The sequence below is a fragment of the Camelus ferus genome, chromosome 34 (assembly GCF_009834535.1).
Source record: "Camelus ferus isolate YT-003-E chromosome 34, BCGSAC_Cfer_1.0, whole genome shotgun sequence".
NCBI lineage: Eukaryota > Metazoa > Chordata > Mammalia > Artiodactyla > Camelidae > Camelus > Camelus ferus.
The window spans coordinates 10,021,544-10,044,121 of NC_045729.1; the positions used below are offsets into that span (position 1 = coordinate 10,021,544).

Below are 22,578 nucleotides of genomic sequence, written 5' to 3' on the forward strand. Positions count from 1 at the left end.
AATAACTGCTTTAAAAATACAGCAAGTTTTGTACTGCTTTCTCAGCATGGTAAGGTTTCCTAACCACCAGAGTGGTTTTTGGGTAGAATGCTGACCGGTTGAGTCTTATTTTGTAATTTCTAGGTCGATAGCTTCCAAATAAAAGAGTCTTTCAACCCCTGTTCCTTAGATTCACATTAGAAATTACATAATTTTTCAGACTGACAATTGGCATTCTACTACATCTTCTTTTAGGTACTTAGATAATCATTTTGTACTTCATTGAGGTCTTTTTCCAAATACCAAATACTTTTAAGTAAGTCCTTTCCTTGTTACTGCATCTTTAAATTGCAACCCCCTGACTTTCACATTCCTTATATCTCCTGATTGCTTCATTTTTCTCCCTAGCTCATATCTACATCTTATAAGTATGTATTTTATTTCTCTTAAATGCTGCATAAGGAAGGGCAGGGATTTTTGTCTGTTTCATCTGTTGCTGTATCCCTGAAGGCTACAACATGACTTAACTCGTGGAACTTGCTTAATAAGCATCTATTTAATAAGTAAGTCTTTCTATAGGATAGGATTACAGTTCTTACAGATACGAGCCTGACAGCTGGTGGGATTCTCTGCATCACAAGGCTTTCCAACTCTGCTATCTCAAATCTGATCGTATTACCTTAATTCTCACAACAACCCTCTGAAATTAAATACTGTTATTCTCAATTTTGACACCTGAGAAAAGCTGGTCTCATAAAAGTTAAGTACCTTGCTAGAAGTCAGACACCTAGCAAATAGTAGAACCAGGTTTTGCATCCGGATATAGTGATGTAGATAATAAACTATAAACTATTATTCTAGGAGTTAAGAGAGCCAACATTCTCACGTGTTAAAAACAAACTGGTTGCTTTGGAGAAGCACAAGTTCTCCTGATATTGATAAGAAAATAAAATTTATTTTGCAGGCCATTATATATGGTTAGAATCAATGAATTTAATCTTTATCTTCTAGATGGTGAAGAATGATGGAATTGGGTAGATGAAACAATAAATAATAGAACTACTAGAAAGGAAATGATATCCTAAACTAAGGGTTTGGTAGAGATAGAGAGAAGAGCACTGATTCATGAGACATTTTTTAAGTGACTTGTTAGATACAGAGGAAGATGGAGGAAATTAAACCAGATACAGAAATGAGTGGCTAGCAAAACTGACAGGAAAGCAAGTCAGACTAAGAGTAGCTGGACGAGCCTGCAGAACAGGCAGAGGTCAGGAATCTGGAGTTTCAAGTGGCACTGAACTCCAGGTTTAGAACGCACAGTAAAGTCAAAATGTGAAAAGGGCAATTAATACATTAGATCTCTGAGTTTAAAACTTCAGATGAGGAGCCATTCCTAGTGATGACAAGCTTTAATATGTAGCATGGGATGGAGTTACTGAAGTGTGAAGGTGCTAAATTTTATTAGTGAAAAGGGATGTCAAAGGCTCTTGAGGCTCAGGCTTTTTAGCTAAATCATCCATTTAGAAATGAAACCATCCAGAATGGTGGTAAGATGTGGGATGGTGAGAAACATTAAGAACGGTGTCCCAGAAGTTTTCCCATGTACATAGTTTTCCCATTTACACTTAGATGAAATGTGTATGAATTAGACCATGAAGTTACAGATGTATGCCCCCCATCTGATAAAATACTTCAGTTGGGGAGTGCTATCTTCCAACAAATGAAGTAGCATCATTTGATTAAAAAATAAAAAGAAGAAAGGGAAAGAAGGGAAAACAGAAGAAGAAATATTAAGGTAGGAGCTACACAAGGCGTATTGCATAACTTTACATCATTTCACCTTCAGGAAAAAAATCTCAGTTCTTTCAATTATTGATTTATTCAACACATATTTATTAATTAAAGGTGTCAGGGCCTGTGCTAGGTACTTTTGGTAAGTATTTTATTCTTGCTTTGCATGTGAGGAAATGGAGGCTCAGAAATTTTAAGTCAATTGCCCAAGACCAAAAAAGCTCGATGTGTCAGATCAGAGATCACCAGTTGCTTCAATATAAAACACAAATGATGGGTACAGTGTCACCCAAATTGGAGCACCAGTGGACCTAACTTTAATGTATGTACAGAAATAAAAAATAATTTCTTCAGGACAGTAATTGCTAAGACTCTTGGGTAAAGGAAAGAGAAATATTCCATCTTCACTTGTCATTAACCAATTGTCAACTTGGAAGGAATTGCCAACTATGACTCTGAAGGTGAAGCCTGCATAAATGGTATTATTTTACTTCGAGAACAAATTATCTCATTTTGGTCACATGCTCAGCAATAAGGTTTACCATAACACTTTATACCAAATGAGTAAGTCATTCAGGATTTAAAAATCTGACTAAATAACGAAAAAGTCCATGAAAACCACCAATCACATTTTCTTCCCATTCCATGACATATTTCAGTGATTTCCCATCTCTTCTTGGATAGTCTACGATGCTTTCTAGTGTGGTAAGTTCAACAATGCTTTAATGACCCATTTTCTTGCTGTTGTAAGGAGTTCTTTAGTTCTTTGCCTTCGAAGTTCCCAACTTCCTGAGTGAGTACAATTTTACATTTGCATTTCACAATCATAACCCGTTAAAATAACCAAAGGACTGATGAAAATTGTTACTCACATCTTCTGAATTGCGCTGGCAGGCAGTTGAGTGATGTGAGTGATATAGATGTTGGCTGTTCAAGTGTAAAAACATGTACCAACAGGCAATCTGTGAGTGTTGCTAGATTCCTTTCTCTGTTAAGTTTCTCTGAAACTAAATGATGCACATATTCCAACTTTTTCTGACACTTAAGATGTTTCAAGATACTTTTCTCAATAGGTCTGTAAACTAATATGTTTACACAGTGATTTTTCTCCTCCCACTTCCACCCATTTCAAATTCTATTATTAAACTCTAAGCATAAATTTGAATTGGGGAAAAAAACAAAGAAAGAACAATGGTAAGAGTGCGGGTCAAATGTCAATAAACCAAGATCCAAATTCAATGCAATTATTAATTAGTGATATAACCTTGGGGGCTGGAATTTTATGTTTCTAAATGAATTATGTTTTCTAAATGATTCAAAAAATACATCCTTTGGATGTACTAAATATATATTAAGGATCATGATATATATGATCTCAATTAATTTTAACAACTGTTAGGCATAATTATATTTCTTTTACAGATGATGAAAAAGATCAGGTAAGTTAAGTAATTTTTCGATGACCATCCAGCTAGTTTAGACCTAAGATGGAATTTCTATTCAACTATGTTTTCTTCCAAATCTTGTTCTCCTACTATTACATTACTCTACCTTTTACTGTTATTGTTATATCTTTGATAATATTTAAGTGAAGTGGCAGGTCACAGTGGATGAGGCACAGGGTCAAATTCTGGGTCTTCTTCCTATTAGCTTTGCATATTTAGCCTTTCTGAGTACTATTTTTTAATCTGAAAAATGGAGATAATAGAGTTGTTTGAATTAGTGGAATAATACTTGAAGTAACCAGCATATTCTCTAGCATTAATCATGCTGTCTACCAGAAAGCAGTGTTGTCATGACAAGAAAGAGTATTGAAAACAGTTAGGATTTTTAGAAATACTCTTCAAGTCAGAGCCATGCTACAGCTGATAAACCTTAGCATTCCAGTCTTTATAGCAGAGAACGGATAGTGAAATACTCCAGAAGATTATCCAAGTCACCAACTTATTAACAATTCAGTTCATAAAGTCCCTCCCGGCAGGGAGTTCTCTGGACACTTGACACAACTATTTCCAAGAATAAATAATTGTGAATGAATACACTGAATTTGGATTTATAATCCAATCAAAGAGGACTTCAAAGTCACTGAATGAAATGTTTATACTTAATTTGTTGAGACAACAGAATTGAAAACAAACTCTAGCATCTGTAGTAACCGCCTGAAATAGGTAGGTGGGCTTAAAAAAACCAATTTGTTTATATTTTCTAACCCTTTCACAAAACAGCTATAAGCTATGTATAATAGGCACTCAATAAAAAGTTGGAGAACAGATAGATGAAGGAAGGAGTCTATGACTGACATAACACTCCCTTCCCTCAGTGTACTCACACACATTCCTGTCCCTGTTCACTGGTCTGCTGGTCTACTAGTGCAGCTGCCCCCACAGCATACGCTAACTGAAGCTCTGGATGGAGTCTTGTGATATTTTCAGAGTCATCAATCAATTTATGTCAACAGTTTATTGAGCAGTAGCCTCTCTAAAAGTGATGATAAATTTTACTTGCTAGAAAATAATAAAAGTTCCATTATTTTGGTAAATTAATGACATAAATTACAGCACCTTACGAGACGGATGTACACAGTACCTGATTTAAAAAGGAAAGTGATATATACATTGGGATTCCTCCCTTTAACAATTTCAGATTACTAAACTCAAGCAAGATACACCAATTATTTGACATTCTGTCAAAAGTGGTTAGTGCATCAGACAGACTGTCAGATCTGAAGACAAATACTATTTGTGCAAGCTGTTCACTCATCTTTGGTCAAAAATGAATCATACATGCCAAAGCAAGGACAAGAATTCTAAGTTAAGAAACACGACAAATATTTGATCAAAATATCGAAGTCTGGATTTTGTTGCAAATAAAAGCAACACATACGAAGTTCTTTTGACAAGAAAAATAAATTAACTGTCTTTCTGTTGTAACTATAATAATTGCATACAAATGAAATAGAAAATTGAGTTAGAAGAAAAGTAAGAAAAATCTCCATTCAACCTTTCAGGGTGATCTTTTGATGAGCAAAGATAGAAAGCAAAATAGGACCTGAAAATAAATAACTTATTCAGCAACTGATACAAAACAAAAGAACTGAGAATCTTCACAGTCCAGAAAAACAATAAAAAAAAAAAAAAAAACCCAAAAACTGGAGACTATAGGAGTCAGAAAAAATTGGAAATTGTTCAATGATTGCCCAAAGCTCAGAGAGAGTCTCAATGCAGAAAATTATATTTTAAAAGATAGTAACTGGCTGCTTGGCAAAGTCTACCCTAAAACTCTTCTTGTCAAATCACTAGCTATAGACTTGCATTTTCAATCAGGGTTTTAAGTAAAAGGACCTCACACTGTGGACCCAGTCAGTGTAAACACCAGATAGCTCTTCAAAAACTTTTATTCCAGACTACCATATTTTCCTACAAGTCTGTTAGTCATTCCCCCAATTTCAGAGGTCTATTTTCTAAAAGGAGCAAAAGTGATGATCAGAATACCAATGGCCAAGTCTACACATTTAGTGTAATACGGTTTGTTCTGATTGCCTGCTGTTTTAAGTACAGTAGTCAACATAGGCGAACTTGTAGGCAGTACAAACATGTGTGGCATGATTAGTTTTTAAAACTTACTCAACAAGTGAAAACAAATTTATGGTTACCAAAGGGGAACGGGGGAGGAGGGACAAATTTGGAATTTGGGATTAAAAGATACACACAATTTTATATAAAATAAACAAGGACCTACTGTATAGCACAGGGAACCATATTCAATATCTTGTAATAACCTATAATGGAAAAGAATCTGAAAAAGAATATATATATATGTATATGTGTCTGTGTATATATACACACACACATATGTATACCTGAATCACTTTGCTGTATACCTGAAACATTGTAAATCAATTATACTTCAATAAAAATGAAAATTAAAAAAATTCATTCGACAAGTAACACTAAGAGAGCAAATTTAGTGTTTTAAATATGAATCAGAAACTACAAAGGAAAAGATTCTGGGAATAACCTATTGTTTCCTTCAAAACTCCCTCAAATATACAAACTTTTTGGTATATGCCTGTTAATTAATATTATAATTGACGGCACTTGTGGGTCACACCAACACTTAATGGTGAAATTTTGAGCTATTAGACATAAAGGTCTCAATTTGGGATATTGTTTTCTGTTCAGTTCTGCTTTCAAGTTAAGGGAAGGCCTCTCTTCAGTACTCGAACAAGTTCCTAATTACTGATAGAAAAAATAAACATTTTATGAATTCCTTACGCTGAAGTTGTTTTTTCAGAAGTAGACGTCGAACTGGGAAGAGACCTGAATTGGGCATGAGGTATGAAAAAAAAGATTTTTATCTCCGTTTTTTTTTAATGAGCTAGATGACTGTCATTGGATGAATCACTTAACTTGCTGAAATCTCTTTCTGGGGGTAAAAAAAGTATCACAGCAGATGATTCTTAAGGTTCCAGGTGACTCCCAAGTCCTCTAACTGTATGAATATACGTTAGTCTGTTCATTTTGGAAGTCATACTCTAATATTCGTCTAAAAGACAAAGATGATTTCTAAGCAGAATGCCTTTTTGTTGATCTTATTTTTTGTCGAGTAGTGCAAAACTACTCGTCTGATTGAGAAACAACGAAAATTAAGCAGTATAATTCTGTTTTTCAAGGACTTAACCCAAACCTCTGGCATAAACTATGACAGAGAGGGGATGATATTATTATAAGGAAACCAGATTACTATCTAAGGAAGCAGTGATGTAACTGCATGTGGCTATTATAATGAAAAACTGCTAGAGACTGGATTAGAAAGTTTAGTTCCCAAAGACCAGATGTCTGAGTTCCAACATTTGGGGTCAGCATGTATACACAAAACATTCATTTTTATAACTCTCCATTTTTTTTTAAAAACAAAATAGAAGAATTTAAAGGGAAAATACTAAATTTAAGGTGGAGCTCTGTTCCTGGTTTTTGCATTGATCTGTGGTAGAACTTTGCATCAGATTCTATTTTCAAATGTGTTTAATAAGAGTAATAAGACTTAAATGATATTAGAAAATACTTAAAAATTGTATTGTTTTTTAAAAAAAAACTATTAATGGAGCTACATATAACCTTTATCACATAAAATAGAAATAAAATAGACAAAACATTTGTTTCTATATTATGCCTTAATTAGAAAAGGGTGCTAATAAATTTTACAAATTATTATGTAAAATGTAAACTTTCTTACATCTGTCACTTTTTTGCTTGGAGTAGAGAAAAGCTACTGTTAGCTTAGTGAATTGCTTATAGTAAGGGATTTTATCTGGTGTATACTTTTCTGAGAATGACAGGGTGAAAGATGATTATAACAGATCAATAGTAAATGACAGCAAGACACATCTTCCCCTTACAAAAAGAGAAGCAATATTTTATTATTTATTACATCGTAAAGGTAAAAAGATGAATTAGTAGCAATATAATGATTCTAGCAGGTGAAGGATTGAGGCTCTAAAACCTCCTATTGATTCTGTATCACGTGTGCTCTGTTACACAACAGTAACTCCCTAAAGTACAGCTCTTTACTGTCACTTCAGGGAGTGTTTCAGACATCAAAGCCGAGAGAGCATTCATCTCCTTTGTGTACTCATTTGTATGCCTTTATCGGTATTTAACTCTGACAGAATGGGAGCACAATTTAGGCTTTTTCATTTACTTGATGGCCAGCCCTGCCTCTGCCTTGTGGCAGGGGCCTCCTAGGTGTGAACTCTAGATGCTACAGTACCCTTTTACAGTCACCTTTTAGGGTGCAAACTGGGATTGAAAGCTTTTAAACCTTCCAAATCCAAAGCTTATTCTTAACTCCCTTTCCATGAAGAATAGGGGCTACTCAAATCACCCTTCCAATGGAGGAGACTTGCAGTAAGTCCAAGTCCATTTCTCTTTTCAAGAAGGCTACCCACAGTGATGGCAAGCAGTCAAGATGGCTTCTGTTCAAGCCTATTTATTCATAATTCAGTATCTGATGAGGTAACTTTCTGATCAGTGGCAGTGGCAGGTGGACGCAGTGGATGGGGTAGAGCTATTTAGGGCGTATAGGATTATGGGGCTTGGTAAACAACTAGGCATATTGGTGAGAAGCAGTGAAGATCCAGAAAAGCCTTTGAGACCTGGGTGAGTAGGGCAAGTTGTTGAGTTCAGCGTTGAATATGCTGAATCTGAGAAAACAGGAGCTCATCCAAGTGAAAAAAAAATCATTAAACTTATGGCTGATGGAGCTCTACCTTTTCATTTTAATGTCTGTAGGGCATCAGTTTTTGTTGTCGTTGTTTTGTTTTTTAAGGAAAGATACATTAGAATTTTTTAAAGCCTGTCACATGGGGTCTGAGCTGCATCTTTAAAGTTTGAAGTCAACATTCTATTCTCAAATGTTCCCTAAAAATGATGCTAGGCACCAGCTAATTTTTTAACCCCAAGATGTATTTTAAACATATGTCATGTTCTTTGATGCTTAGCACATTTTGTCTGATTCTTAATTTTCATTTAAGTTTTAAAATGATGTGGGTATTATATTAAAATTTCCCTTCCTGTCTTCCTTTTCCATTTTTTACATTAAGCATTCAGAAACCAGCAGTCCCTATATAACTCATATTCTTTTCTAGTCCTTCTATCTCACTCTCTTCTTAAATCAGTGAGAGTTAGAAACGGGCTTTGCTATTGGTTTTTCTCTTTTTCTTAAGGGTGAGGGTTATACTTAGAAAGTCTTTCCTCCCAACTTCTTTGGAAACAGTGACATAATTGTATTTATTACGAACTTGCAAGTATGACATTGATTTACAGCTGTGTTTGTATTCATTGCTGCCTAACAGATGACTCAACTTTTCACACCATTTTAGAAGATGAAGAACTTTCTAAGGTGGCACTAGTATAACAATCAATGTACTAGAATAAGTTCTTAATATTTTATGCTATTTTTTAAAATGCCTTTTTAAAAGTATCTTTTAAATGCTTTTTTACTTTACATATTTTATATTATATTTTGGTTCAAATATTTTCATCAAGATTGTTATCTTGGTCATGTTACTTTTTAATATGATTTCATTTTAATAAACACATGTTAAAATAAGTAAAAAGTGAAAAAAAACAGTGAAGGTTTAAGGGAAATAAACATTGAGTTTAATGGAGTTCTAGGTTTAATGTGAAAGTGAAACACTACCAGTGTACCCACTTAATTTCCCTTAGCACCAAAGTAGCTGACTGAAAAACAGAAGGGAATAAGGCTTCATTCAGAGCCTGATGAGAGGGTCTATTCAGTGAAGGGCCCACTGCTGGCCAGTGGATCTGATGCCTCATTATGCTGACATACTAGAGGAAAACGTTCCGGTTTCTGTATCAGGCTTTTAAAATGAAAATGAGCATCAAACCAAACCTCAGTGCCTGACAATTCCTTATATCTCTGCTTTGCTAGGAAATCTTTGAGTCATTTTCATAAGAGTGATATCAATATGAGTCATGTTTCTTGAAGCAAAAAAACATGATACTGAAAAATGACACTGACTTTCTTCTTTTTCTATTAATTGAAGTTCTTCACTAGCAGTTGAAGCCAGTAAAGATGCTTGTTATACAAAATACACGTGGACAAAAGGTAGATCCAATTTCATCCTTAGGTCACCGACACTTGTAATTGCTAACATTTTGTGGGAATTTACAATGCTAGTAATAAAAGTAGGGAGAACAGCATCCAAAGAATTTCATGCTCAAATGGATCAAGAGTAGGTGGTTATGGGAGAAATTCTGATACCTCTTAAGTAAGGCTTACTTCTCCACTAATAATATTTGAAATTTATGCTTTGGGAAAAGTTTAGTGCTCTAGGAATTTTCAAATTAAAGAGCATATATTGGCCGTTAGATTCCACTGTTTATAACTAATATCGTACAGACATTACTTTTAAAGCATATGTTCTTCCAAAACATACACAGTCTTATAACTAGATTTTATACTGAAATCTTCAATGAGTAGATATACCCACACATAGCACTTGTGGTTTAAAGCTACAGGAGAGGTACCATCCAGATTTAAAATTCTGGTTGGATTTACAGAGTAACAACTGTACAAAAGGAAGATTTTGAAGATGATGACAGTTAAATTACACAGATAAATAAAAATAACCTTGACAAAGACTCGAATTTGGCTGAATTTCAAGTGAAAGTTTATACCTATTACAAAGGAAAGCTGCTGCACAGAGAAGTTGACAATAAAAAAGACATCTTAACCTATTTTGGTTAATCTTACCAGTAAAGACGATGGGCAATCTGGATGCTTTGCAATGAGCGGTGTAACAGGAGTTGCACTAGAGGACTTTCAAGGTTCCATTCAAACTTGACAGCCTGAAACAAGAGATACAATCACTTTGCTCTTCTTTTCCTCGGTAAGAGCATTATAGCAGAATACAGAGAGATTTACGTGGCTTGCACAAAGGCCAGGAAAACAGCATAAACATTTCATCAAATCTTAATATTATATTTGATAGCTTTATTAGCTGGTGTGTAACTCACAGAGCATACACACATCACACAATCTGGGTTTGTGTAGTCGGTTTCCTTTCCTTAATTCTGCTTTAGTATCACAGGATAATAAATAAGGGCAGGTGACTGGTGGAGATTATCATGCCTAGGAGGAGAATCCTGGCACACACAAAAATATCAAGAACAGTGTTTTGGACATAAAAATGGTATCATTAAGCAACAGATGTTTCTCCTGTTTTGGAGATGAAATTAATACACACTCAAAGTCTTCACTAAAATCACCAACTGAGTATTAACCTGCAGACTTTGAAGCTTACCCTACAGGTTTCAAAGCTGACTGTAGCCACCATAACCCACCCATTCCCAAATCTCCCATTCCTTCATCTCCACTGTGAACAACTTTCTAAAGTTTTCCAGGTTACCCAACCTGATGGAAAACACAGACAGCAAGAGCAACCCTTGATATCCTCAGGGACCTAATTCAGACTATCATCTGCATTCTGTAGGGATTTACCATCAGCAGACAGTATGTGGGCCGCCACCATCATCTCAGGAATCTGAATAGGTTGTGAAAATGAAAACCAAGTTTTCTTCCTATCTTTCTAAAAGCACTCATTCCTGCTTGAGAAGCAAAGCCTCTACTGTTTGTTGCCCAGCAAGCCATTTAAATCACACACACACACACACACACACACACACACACAAACACTTACACACACACACACAGAGTTTAAACCAGGTTTTATACCACAATACAGACAGCAGGAAAAAGTGGTTACAACATTCATTCAACACACACCTGAAGAAACACCCCAGGATGCTAACCCTCTTTGAGGATGGGAATAGTTATGAATTCCCAAGGTGTGAGAATGTCAAAGATGATTTCAGCAAATGTGCATGAACTCTCGATGCTGTCTGAGTGTATAAAGACCATACTGTGCGTTGTCTTAAAGGGCAGCCATGGTTTTCTTTCATTTACTTGTTAACACTGGACTGACTCAATCATGGATTCTGTTTATGACCTAATAGTGAACATATCCTATGAGCAAATGAGCAAAAGAGATGTCTCAGAATTTATTTCCATGCTTGTCTTTTAGCTTTCTTTTTAGATTTCCCCATGATTTCTTCTTGAACCCATCTACTTAACTACTGATCTTGAACTGCCTCCCGTGCTTCTAAACTCCCTGCATCGCTCTGTCTACTGCTACAATTTCCCTCTACATCCTGACTCACCATCTAGAAAGCAGGCAATATTTCTGGTGCATACTGCATTATTCTGAACTCTCTTCTTGAAACCTACCTGTATGGTTATGGCCTGTGCTTTGCAGTAACCGCTGGGTCTGTGTCTTATTTGATTCCTAGGTGTGAACCATATCTTCCGTTTTCATTACGGTCTTAAAGTCCCTTCTGATTGCTTAAAATAGCCTGCATAATTCTAACAAAATAATACATAACAAGATAACATGATTCCAGAAAATAATCAGCAGTGTAGGATTTTTTATATCTTGGTAAGTTTTTTTTTTTTTTTGGTCTTGATAAGTTTTAAGATCAGGGGAGAGTGTGGAAGTTTAAGGGCAAACTCCATAATGAGTGCTTTGAAAATTCTTCCCAATTTTTATTTTCCAGTCACATTATACATTTCTTTACACCTCACATGATTTTATAATCTTCATTTTTAATTAGGGAATAGTTGCAACTTTACCTATCTTTACCTCTGTGTATTTGCTATACTGGATTCTGTGTGCACCTTGTCTTGCAAATTTGCATATTTGCATAGGTATATGGCCCTCAGTGACATCCTCATGCCAAGTGTCACTGATTCATAACTGGGGCTTTCAAGTGGAGTTAATCTATATAAACATTTAAAAAATTTACTTATTTCAGCTGGGTTAGATATTAGATGTTGTCCACACTCATGAGGCATGAGACGAACAGTGTTCCCACGAGCTGGATTCATCTTTATTTTCACTACAATATCAAGTGTAGCGACGGCAAGGCTAGGGAAGCCGTAACTACAAGGAGCGGCGGAAGGAACTTTATGGCACATGTATTTCTAAAACAGCGCTCTCTTCAGGAGGCCTTCAGAGAAGTGCATATTCTGTTTGAAAAGTAAAATGATACTCAAGTCTATGAATAGAGGTTCCCCACACCAATGTCGGGGTTTCCTGTCTTAAATTCAAAACCTGAGGCACCTGGCATTTAGAATAGCTTGTAACTACAACCTGACCTTTCAGATAAGAAAACACGTGAGTCAAAAATGAAACAAAAGAAAAACATAAAGACCACTGTTTTAGACCTCTTTGCATTCAGTATACAGTATACAATATTTTTAACTTGGAGAAAAAATTATTGTTGTGTATTTTGGATATTCCATCATATATGTGGCCATTTGTAAAATGTGTAATTATTTGTATTTTAGCATCTTCAGACTAAATCAGTCTTTGATTATATTTCTAGATAAATTTATATTATATTCCAAAATTACTCCAATATTGTGATATTTGATGTTGTCATAAAACTGTACTATCTGGCAGCAGAATTTGGTTATTGGAAACTGCTTTTGTAAGATTTATAATTAATATTAGAATATGGAAGAGGTAAGAAAGATATTATGAGGAGATGCCTAGTAAATGAATATTTTCTATGTAACATTTACTTGATTAATTTTGTATTGTTTTACATATACAGTCAGATACAAATATTTCATCACAAGCATTCTATTTTTCCCCTGTTCTAATTTATAAGTGAGCCATTTTTTAAAAATTTTCCTTTTTGGTGTTAATATATCTTTTTTGTAACTGTACCAATTTTAGTACAGAATATCTGTGGTATCCACGCTGACACATGAGCTATAATTAAGCCCCTTGGCTGGCAGAAGTGCAATTACCTCTTTTATGGAGTCTACTCTTGATTCACTGGGAGCTGTTTCAGAGAATTATTGGTTAAAACGCTGGAATCCCTTGGCAACTCTGCTGTTCTTACCTGAACCAGCTGTGGGAGATACTCCAGTAGTTCATCATTCAAGAGGCTGTCTAATTGTTGAACGGCCACTTCACGAATTTCTTGATCTGGAAAACTAATACAAAGTAAATATATATATATATATATTAAGCTGTTAATAGTTTAAAATAAAACATGAGAAATATCAAGAAAACACAGAATTAATTCCACCCCCAATGCATTAGATTAAAAAAAAATCTCACAAAGATGATCATTAGCACCAAATAATAATTCTTTTTTCATATTCTGTACTCTCCTGTAGACTGCAGTAGAAAGTTCTTTTGACTAGATTTTGGAAATGTGGGTTTAACTCAGATCCCTGCCAGCTTTCCAGCCTATAAAATGTGAATTGTAGGATATCTAAAATATCTTCCAAAATAGTATGAATAGCTTTGCTTACTATTTAGCCATGTATTTGTTAAGTAAATTACAACTAGCTAGAGATATGATGGCTTATATGATTAAAAATGGGATATAATATATTTAAATGAATTTTGGCCATATGATAATGAAAACCATAAATCTGAAGTATCTTACAATAAATAAGCAAAAATAACTTAATACAGCTAAATCTTACTAGATTGTTAAGTTCTTGAGGGAAACTATGTCTTACTCATTTTTGGACTGCATATACCTGCTGTAAGATTTAGCACCAATTAGACACAATGAAAGTTTGTTACTGAGCTAAACTTATGAAGGTAGTTAGCATTTGAAACCCTACAGTCGCCCTTCATATCAGTGGGCTTTCACATCTGTGGATACCTAGGGCCGGCTGTGCTACACCCATTTTACATAAGGGACTTGAGCATCCACATTTTGGTATCCACAGGGGTCCTGGAACCAACCCCGTGAGGGAGGATTGTACTCCAAAGACAATGTATCTTCAAATGGGCTCCTCAGATTGCCAACAACTTGTTCCATCAGTAGGATTAGATTAGATTAGACTTGAGGGAACTATTTATAGTAATTCACTTAAAAACAAAGAAATGGAGAAACAAAACCCCCAAATCCTTTGTATGGGAATTAACTGAATTTCAGCTTTCCAACCAGTCAGGTGAGAGCTCTAAAGACTGGCTTCCAATACTGTGGAGGTCAGAAAACGTTTAAAGTCTTAACGCTCAGTCTCTTTTCAGCATGTCAGGTTACTGAAGGGTGAAATGAATACTATGCAGCTACAACGTAAAGGAAAAAATGGCATTACTCAGTATCTCTCAGCTGTCCTTGATCGTAGTTTGAAATGTAATGCTTAAGCAGGTTACACATTTTTTCTTCATTTAAACTGAGCATTTTAATTGTAACAAGAGTTTCACTTCCAAGGTTAGACACTTAAAAACCTTTACTTCTGACTTGCAAATACTTTTCTAATAATTTTCTGCCTGTGAACATTCTACCAACAAGACCCAGTGAGAACGGTAGTCCAGGCACATCTCATGAAGCACTGCTAAGGTCAGAAGATCTCAGCACAGCATCAAGCACAGATGGAGAGTAGAAAGGGTGCGATAAAAATGCAAAGCTAGAAGAAGGTCAGCTTGTTTTACCACACTAAGACTTTATTTTCTCCTAACTAAATGTGATTGACTCTAATTTATTGCTCTCAATTACTAAACCATTTGTCTGTAGCTTGTAGACATGAAGGTCAGTTTGAGGACATTCTTAGAAGGAACAGTTACTTGGTACATTTTGTTGCCTAAGTGATGACTTAAGTCAGATACTAATCACTCATGCTTTCTTGTGTGCTTGTTTTATCTTATTGATGGGAATGACAGCAAAGAAGGGAAGGTAGAAAACAAACCTCACAACAAAACAAAACTCTGGTGAACATTATACCTCTAATTATGTATTTATTTCCAAACACTAGAATGTAAACTCCTGGTAAGCAGAGAAATTTTGCCTGCTTTGTTCATAGATGTGTCTCCATTGTCTCTAGATTGGTGGCCACTCTCTACATGTTTCTTTGAGAGATGTCTAAACTGCATTAATTATCTTCCCACCTAAAACATCTCTACTGCCAAACTTCTGTGTTGCAGTCTGTTACCATCTTTCTCCAGTCATATAGGTCTGAAATTTTCTTTCTTTTTTGCTTTTTAAATGTTTTGTTTGTCTAGGGGGCAGGTAATTAGGTTTATTTTTTTTATTTATTTTCTTAATGGAGGTACTGGGGATTGAACCTAGGACCTCGTGCATGCTAAGCATGCACTCTACCACTGAGCTATACCTTCCTCCCTTGAAATTTTAACGGTTACATTTTCTCTCTGTTTGCCCTTTTTCCATATGTTGAATTAAATTTCTCCCCCTTTTCATATGTTGAAATTCTATTCATCATTGAAGTCAAAGCTCAAGCATCAATTTACTTAAGAAGCTGTTCCAGTCACTTTCTAGCCCCCTGTTGAATTCATCACACCCTTCTCTATGGGCTTCTATATACATGGTTGATTGTAGCCTCATTCACTTATGAATTCCTAGTCCAAGAATAGTTCAGTAAACGTTTGTAGAATTCCTAGTCTCATCTTTACATCTCATCAGTTGCCAAGTTATGTTGATTTTTCCTATACCAATGGCTCTAACATCTATGCTTGCTTTCAATTTCCTCTACAACTATCTATGCTACTAGGTTGTATGTAACATAGTTCTATGTGTTAGAATTATCTCATGCTGGTATTAGTGTTTCTCATAGCAATACCTTGTAAAACTTCCTGAATTATTTGTAAGCTCATTTCTCACAAAACATTAAGTGGTTTTCTGTTTCCAATGGAAGCCTCAGGCCCATACTACTTCTCTAGATACTCAGCACTAGCTGAACACTCCAGATATTTCCACTACTGTAACACTGAATAAACTGCTCTGAATCATTGGTATGCTATTTTTATTTTGGAAATGCTATGCTCATCTTCACCTTGGGAGCACTCTAACCTCTGCTTGGAACACCCTCCTTCTCTTCTTAAAGTTCTAATCCTCTTTCAAAATCTGGATTAAATCCCCTCGAAGGCCACTATGCCAATCTTTAGGAATCACTTCTGTGAGCTCCAAGGGCACTGACTAGTTAACTTCACTGGGCAATTAGGTTGTGCTAGTTTGTGTCAGGATTTATCTTTTTATATATGTGTCCTCTCATCCCTTAACTAGTGAATAAATCAACTGAAGGTAAATATTGTTCTATTCTCTTTTTCATTTCTAGAATTTAGCACCATGCTCCATACACATGAGTGATTAATAAAAATGCATTGATGATGCTAATAATAATGAGGAAAATCATATTATGGAGCCCATCTTATTTCTTACTCTCTGCAATAATTTACATTTGAAGCGATAGGTTTAATTCCACAAACACCACTCATATAAATTCCAGATTTCTTTCCCTCTCAGTCAAAACAGTAAGAGAAAAATAAATCTGAAGGTAATGGAAAAAATTGTTTTTTTTAAATTCAGGCTCCTCAGGAACAGGAGAACAAAAACTAACAATATCTGTATAGTCCAAAAGGATAATTATACACTTACATTAACATGTGCAAATGCTGGAAAGGATGTTTTTGCACCTTCAGGGAAAGGGATGTCTCTTTTTATTCATTACTGTTGCTTGAATTTCAAGAAGAAATTGGAAGAGAAATTGCCAAGAAACAAACCACATGACATCCTGAGATGTGACTAAGGACTAACAACATTAAAGCGTACCCAAATATAACTTGAATTTGACTATTTTAGGAAGAGTTTGCCACACTAAAAGAGATGCTGGCAGTGTTGGTGCAGTTCCTGGGAAATGGGCTCTTTTATATACATTGCTGGCAATATATAGCAACATGTATTTAAAAAGAATCTTTAAAATGTGCTTATTCCTTGATGTAGCAATTTTACTTTGGTAATTTATCCTAAGAAAATAATCAAAAATGTGCATATATGTATGCAAAAAATTGGAAATAATAAGAATGTCTAAAAATACTTTAAGTTAAATGTGCTATGATCATGAGAAAATATATGCAGTCATTAAATATTAAAATAACATTTAATATGAGATTATGAAAAATTTGTGCAGTACAATACCATTTAGAAAATTGTGTGTATTCCTCTACATGCTTAACAAAAAAGAGGAGAAGGGGAGGATTAAAACATGAATACCAAATGTCTGAATGAATGGAAATACCATGGGTGACGTTGATTTTCTTTCTTATGCTTAGTTTTTTAAGTTTTTCAAACTTTCTATATGAAAGTTTTATTGGTTACTAAAAAAATAATTTAAAAAGTAAGTCTCACTTAATGAATTACAAAAACATATTAATAATTGCAAATTTATTACCACTAGAAAAAAGATCCAAATCATATGTCCCTTTAAGAGAGCACTCAGCACTGCTGAGTGAAAGAACAGCCTCATATTTTTTAATTGATTTAGAATATTCTTTTAACATAAGAGGCTCACATAGGGATCTCTGCCTCTGGAGAATTTATGTTTAATACCTTTTCAGGGCCATGAACTCACCCACAGATCAATGGACAAATATGTTCCACAAATCCTGACATTTCTTTCCTGTGATGTTGTCAGAAACTATTTAAACATTCTTTGGGGATATAGTTGTTGGCATTTCATGCTCAGTAACTCATTCCTCAGTGAGGTGAGGGCTACTCATATTAGTTCTCTGACTGGGGTGTGATATTTACAGACTGAAATGTCATATGTATCAGAAGAACTGCAACCTATTTTGAATTTTCCACAAGCCAAGTTATTGCACTTTCCAGTGACCTGATTTGCTTGAAAAATGAATATAATTTTTGCCAGTAATAAACCAGGAGCCACTCTCTAGTGATCCTGCTAACCTTGGGAGTACTAATTACCATAGGCATGGGCATAACCCCTTGAGTCTGGGGAATAAACAGAATATCATTAGAAAATTCATCAGGCTGATATCAACTAGGTGCTCATTTATTTATATTTACAAGAAACTTTCTTATAATCAATCAAAAAACAGATCACTTGAAACGTAATAAGTGGAGGTTTATCTGTTTTGAGGTATTACAAAGATACAAGGTCAGTAAAATTCCATTACTTGTTGGGGAGGGGATCATGTAAGGTGAAACAAATTTTTCATTTATTATGAAAACTATTTAATCAGGTGTAACAAGAGTCCATGTGAAATAACCACTTATTTACGGTTATTCATCATTTTTTAAAATTTCTACTTAAATAACTTTATGCTATCTAATTTAGTTTCCCAAGCATTTCTGAGTGGAGGAGCAAAAACTATTATGGTCAAAAGCAAAAACATCAAGGCTGGCTTACTATTCAGTCGTATATAAGTTTCATGAACAGTGCTTCTATATATTCAAGGTTTAGTTGGCTCTAAATTGAGCTAACAGTTGTGTCTCTGGGATTTCTGAAAGGATATAATACCATAGCTAAGATAAACATAACTCTGTACAGTAATTGCTAAGGAATTACCTAAAAATAGCTTATTGTCCAATGAGGACATTCAGTCACAAAGAAAAAATACTCCTTGAAGACTAAGATTTTAAAAGTTGATGAAAGGAATCTAAGTACATGTGGTTAAACACTTAAAATGTGAAACAATTAAGTGAAATTAAACCAAATTCAAAATGAACGTTTTCCAAAGACACGTCAGTGAAATATCCACTCTATATTTTACCAACAATATAGGGTAAACACACAGTTTGAAGTCAAGTAGAGAATTAAGTTGGGATTGTAATCTTTAAATGGACAGGAAAGGAAGAGTATCAAGTATTTACGTGATTCTTTGGCTTGAGATAGAAGCAGAAACTGACCGGTGCTTAGAGTTTGCAGTACAACAGTTCTCCTATGTTGTATGTGTGTGTTGGGGGGGGGGGTCCTCAGGACCTTTTTACACTCTTAAAAATTATTGAAGATTCCAAAGAGTTTTGTTTATGTAGATTATACCTATCAATAATTACCATTAGAAATAAAACCAGAACATTAAAGAAATATTTATCAATTCATTTTAGGTGACATTAATAAACCCATTATCTGTTAACATGAACAGTATGGTTCTATGAAATATAGCTATGTTCTCACAAAAATATTTAGTGAGAAGAATAATATTGTTTAACATTTTTGTCTTTAATGTCTGGCTTAACAGAGGACAGCTGAATTCTCCTGTCTGCTTCAGTATTAAATTTGTTGCAACACTGCATGTCATGTAGTATCTAGAAAACCCCACTCTACACTTATGAGTGAATGAGTGTGACAAAGACAAATGACAGCTTAGAATTATTATGGAAATAATTTAGACCTTGTGACACCACTGTAAACATCTCGGGGATTGTAGACCTCACTTTGAGAGCTTCGAATGTACAACATAATTTTGGCATGTGTTACTGCCTTGGGGCCATGAGTCAAAGAATCAGCACCTGTGCCCTATTTCTAAAACAGCAGCAGATTAACCTATGTCTTCCCTAAGCAAAGAATTGGCTTTGAAGTCATCTGACCAACGTTTAGACTTGGGAATTGTAATTCCTCCTCTTTTCCCTCAAACATTTACAATTCCTCTCATTTCAGAGGGCCATAAGAATATCACAAAGAATTCAGACAAGCTTCAACAGGACCAGTGGAGTTGTGAAATGAAATTTCAACAGAAAAATACATCTCTCAACTTTTTCCATTTGACTTGTTATTTTGTCATTTCTACTCCTTTCTTATTTTCTTCCCATATCATTGTTTTTCTCTTTTGCTCTTCTTTTTCTACTTTGAAAAATGATATGGGGTCAAAATCTTACTCAATGAACTTTTGAAGTAACGGGTGAAAGCTGAATGCAATGTAACCAATGTCAACCTTTAAGAAAAAGCAACTTGGAGTAAACTGAAAGGCAAAGAGATCTGAGATCAAATTTAAGTGTAACAGAAATGTCAGACTTCAGAAAATACAGTAAGAATTCATGCAGAATGCCAGGAGGCTATTCGCAGTTAAAAGCCCCAGTGTCAGGTTAGAATTAGAAACCCATCAGAAGTACAGAACTGTTTTTCCAACAGGTTTTGAGTCTGGTGACACCCTCAGCATCAGCTTGGAAGAAAAATGTCAATATGAGTATTTTTGCTATTTTTCTAGTACTAAAAACGATCAGATGTGACAGAAGAAATTTCTTTTCCAGGAAAAGTGGTGAATAAGGCTTCTCTAAGATGATTGTCAACCTTTAGCTACTGAATAATTCATGCTCCTTCAAGGATTTTCACATCGTTACAGAATATTAGAACTCAAGGAAACTTGGAGACTTGGTTCAATCTCCTTCTTATACAGATGAAGAAACTGAAACTCAGAAAATGTGAGCTGTTTTCCTAAGGCCATTCTTTGGTGGCACTGAAACTAGAATCCAAATACCCAGAATACTAGGCCAGCAGGCCTTTTATAGTACTTCTAGTAAGGCCTTTTTATCTCTTGACTAGATATTATTATATACACTTACATAAAATGCACCAGACTAACTTGAGTACATTATTTATTTCATTCTAAATAGACCAACAGAGACACATAACAGTGGGCAGTGTAATTTGTTTAATTGGACTGCAGCATTAGTCTAGTCATGAACCAGAAGGAATAAGAATGAATCCTAGGTACAAAGAGATGCAGGAACTACATGGATATTTCCTGACGGACAGTCTCTGGACTTGCACATAAAAACTGGGGAATTAACTATATAGTCATGGGATTAATTAATTAAAATTATTATTTAAAATCAAAGAGTAGTTATTGATTTTGTTCCTTTCTATGAGTCTATTTTGATTTTATTTATAGACAAGCTTAGAAAGGCACTACAGAAAGCAAGTGGTATATTGAAAGTACAAGGTAGAGATTTTATGTTTGGATCCATTAAACGTTACATGCAAAAGCAGCATTAAGCTAAGAAAAAGAATAGGGGATTTTGAGTCTAAATATAAATATGCAGGCTCTTCTTGTCTTATGCTCGTTCTCTCTAAACAAATTTATCCACTCCCTTCACTTAATTCCCATCCTTCTCTGGATGATTTCCAGACTGGGGTCTGTAGCTTACATATCTTTCTTGAACCACCACACCTCAAAGCCAACATACAAAAGCCGGAACTGCAGGATTCTTCTATAATCCGTGTCACCCAGTGTGCCACATCTTATGAAATGTTTCTATGATCTACCTTACATAAAACAGACACCTAAGAGTAATCCTTGACATTCCTCTTTTTCGCTATCCCTCACCACTCAACCCTGTCATTTTTACTCCAAAATGTTCTGTTCATTTCAACAGGTCACCAGTACCACCTTCGAAGGCCGAGTTGCCTTTCTCTGAAACCTGAACCACTCTCGTAACTTCCTAACTGGTCCTCTCTCATCTACTTTTGCTTCCCTCATCAAATCCATGATTTACTTAGAAGCCAGAGTGATCTTTGAAAGATGCAAACCAATTCAAAACATTCTCTCACTTAGAATCATTTACACCTTCTAGTTTCCTAAATGCAGTTCCTCTAGTTTATAATTCCCTCTTCCCAGGAAAACTCTTATTCTCTCCTTTCACCAATTCATTCCCATGCGTCTCTGATCTGAACTCAAACATAATTTCCTCGGGGAAGAATTTTCCCACTCTGGAAGAAAGGTCTGGGTCTCTTGTTACACGTTACTGCAGAACCATGTGTTTTCACTCAGAGCTGTTTATAATACCTGTTATTTTATATTTCATACATAATTTGGTAATGGCCTGTTTTTCCCCACCTCCAGTAGACTGCAACGCCATAAAGGCAAGTCTATGTTTCCTTTTGCTTAGCATGCTAGCTTCAGGGCCTAATAAGGGCCTTGCATGAATAAGTACCCACTGAGTAAATGAAAGGACAAATTAGGCTTCAATTTCTCCATCTGTAAAATGGGGTTCAGTAAAACAGGGGAATTTGTTGATGTTGGTAACATTATTAAGGAGATTGTTTTGTAGGTCAAATCACATATTCAAAGTGCTTAGTAAGTAAACTGTAAGTCATGATTCAATTGTCAAATGTTTATTAACTTGCTAACTCTTTTATCATATATTTTTTGACAAGTGACTTTAAGCTTATTTAAGCTTACTAGAAATGAAATTGCTCCCACTGAATTTATTGATATGTACAATTTGGCACTGAAAAAAATCTGAAAACTTTAAACACTCTTAAAAATACAGTTATGATGAAGAGGATGGCGATAAGAACGATTGGTAGCGTTTATTGAATTCTCTCATAAGTACTTTATCCTGTGAGGTACACGATGCTTATTACTCCCATTTTATAGATAAAGAAGCTCACCCAAGGTCATGTATGCAATAAGTGGCAGAGACAGATATATTTGATTTC

At 35.1% G+C, this 22,578-nt stretch overlaps 1 protein-coding gene across 6 annotated transcripts in view; it reads right to left on the reverse strand.

Moving 5' to 3' along the window:
* PIK3C2G (phosphatidylinositol-4-phosphate 3-kinase catalytic subunit type 2 gamma) overlaps positions 1 to 22,578 on the reverse strand; it is a 266,459-nt gene that overhangs the window by 136,819 nt on the left and 107,062 nt on the right. For all 6 annotated transcript variants that reach the window (XR_004317065.1, XR_004317067.1, XR_004317066.1 and 3 more), the window contains 2 exons: positions 13,263 to 13,356; positions 10,048 to 10,142 (listed from right to left, as the gene is read on the reverse strand). Coding sequence is in view for 3 of the 6 variants with exons in the window: in XM_006192094.3 (XP_006192156.2) it covers positions 10,048 to 10,142; positions 13,263 to 13,356 (189 nt within the window). In the remaining 3 variants the exon portion in view is untranslated. The remainder of the gene's footprint in view (positions 1 to 10,047; positions 10,143 to 13,262; positions 13,357 to 22,578) is intronic.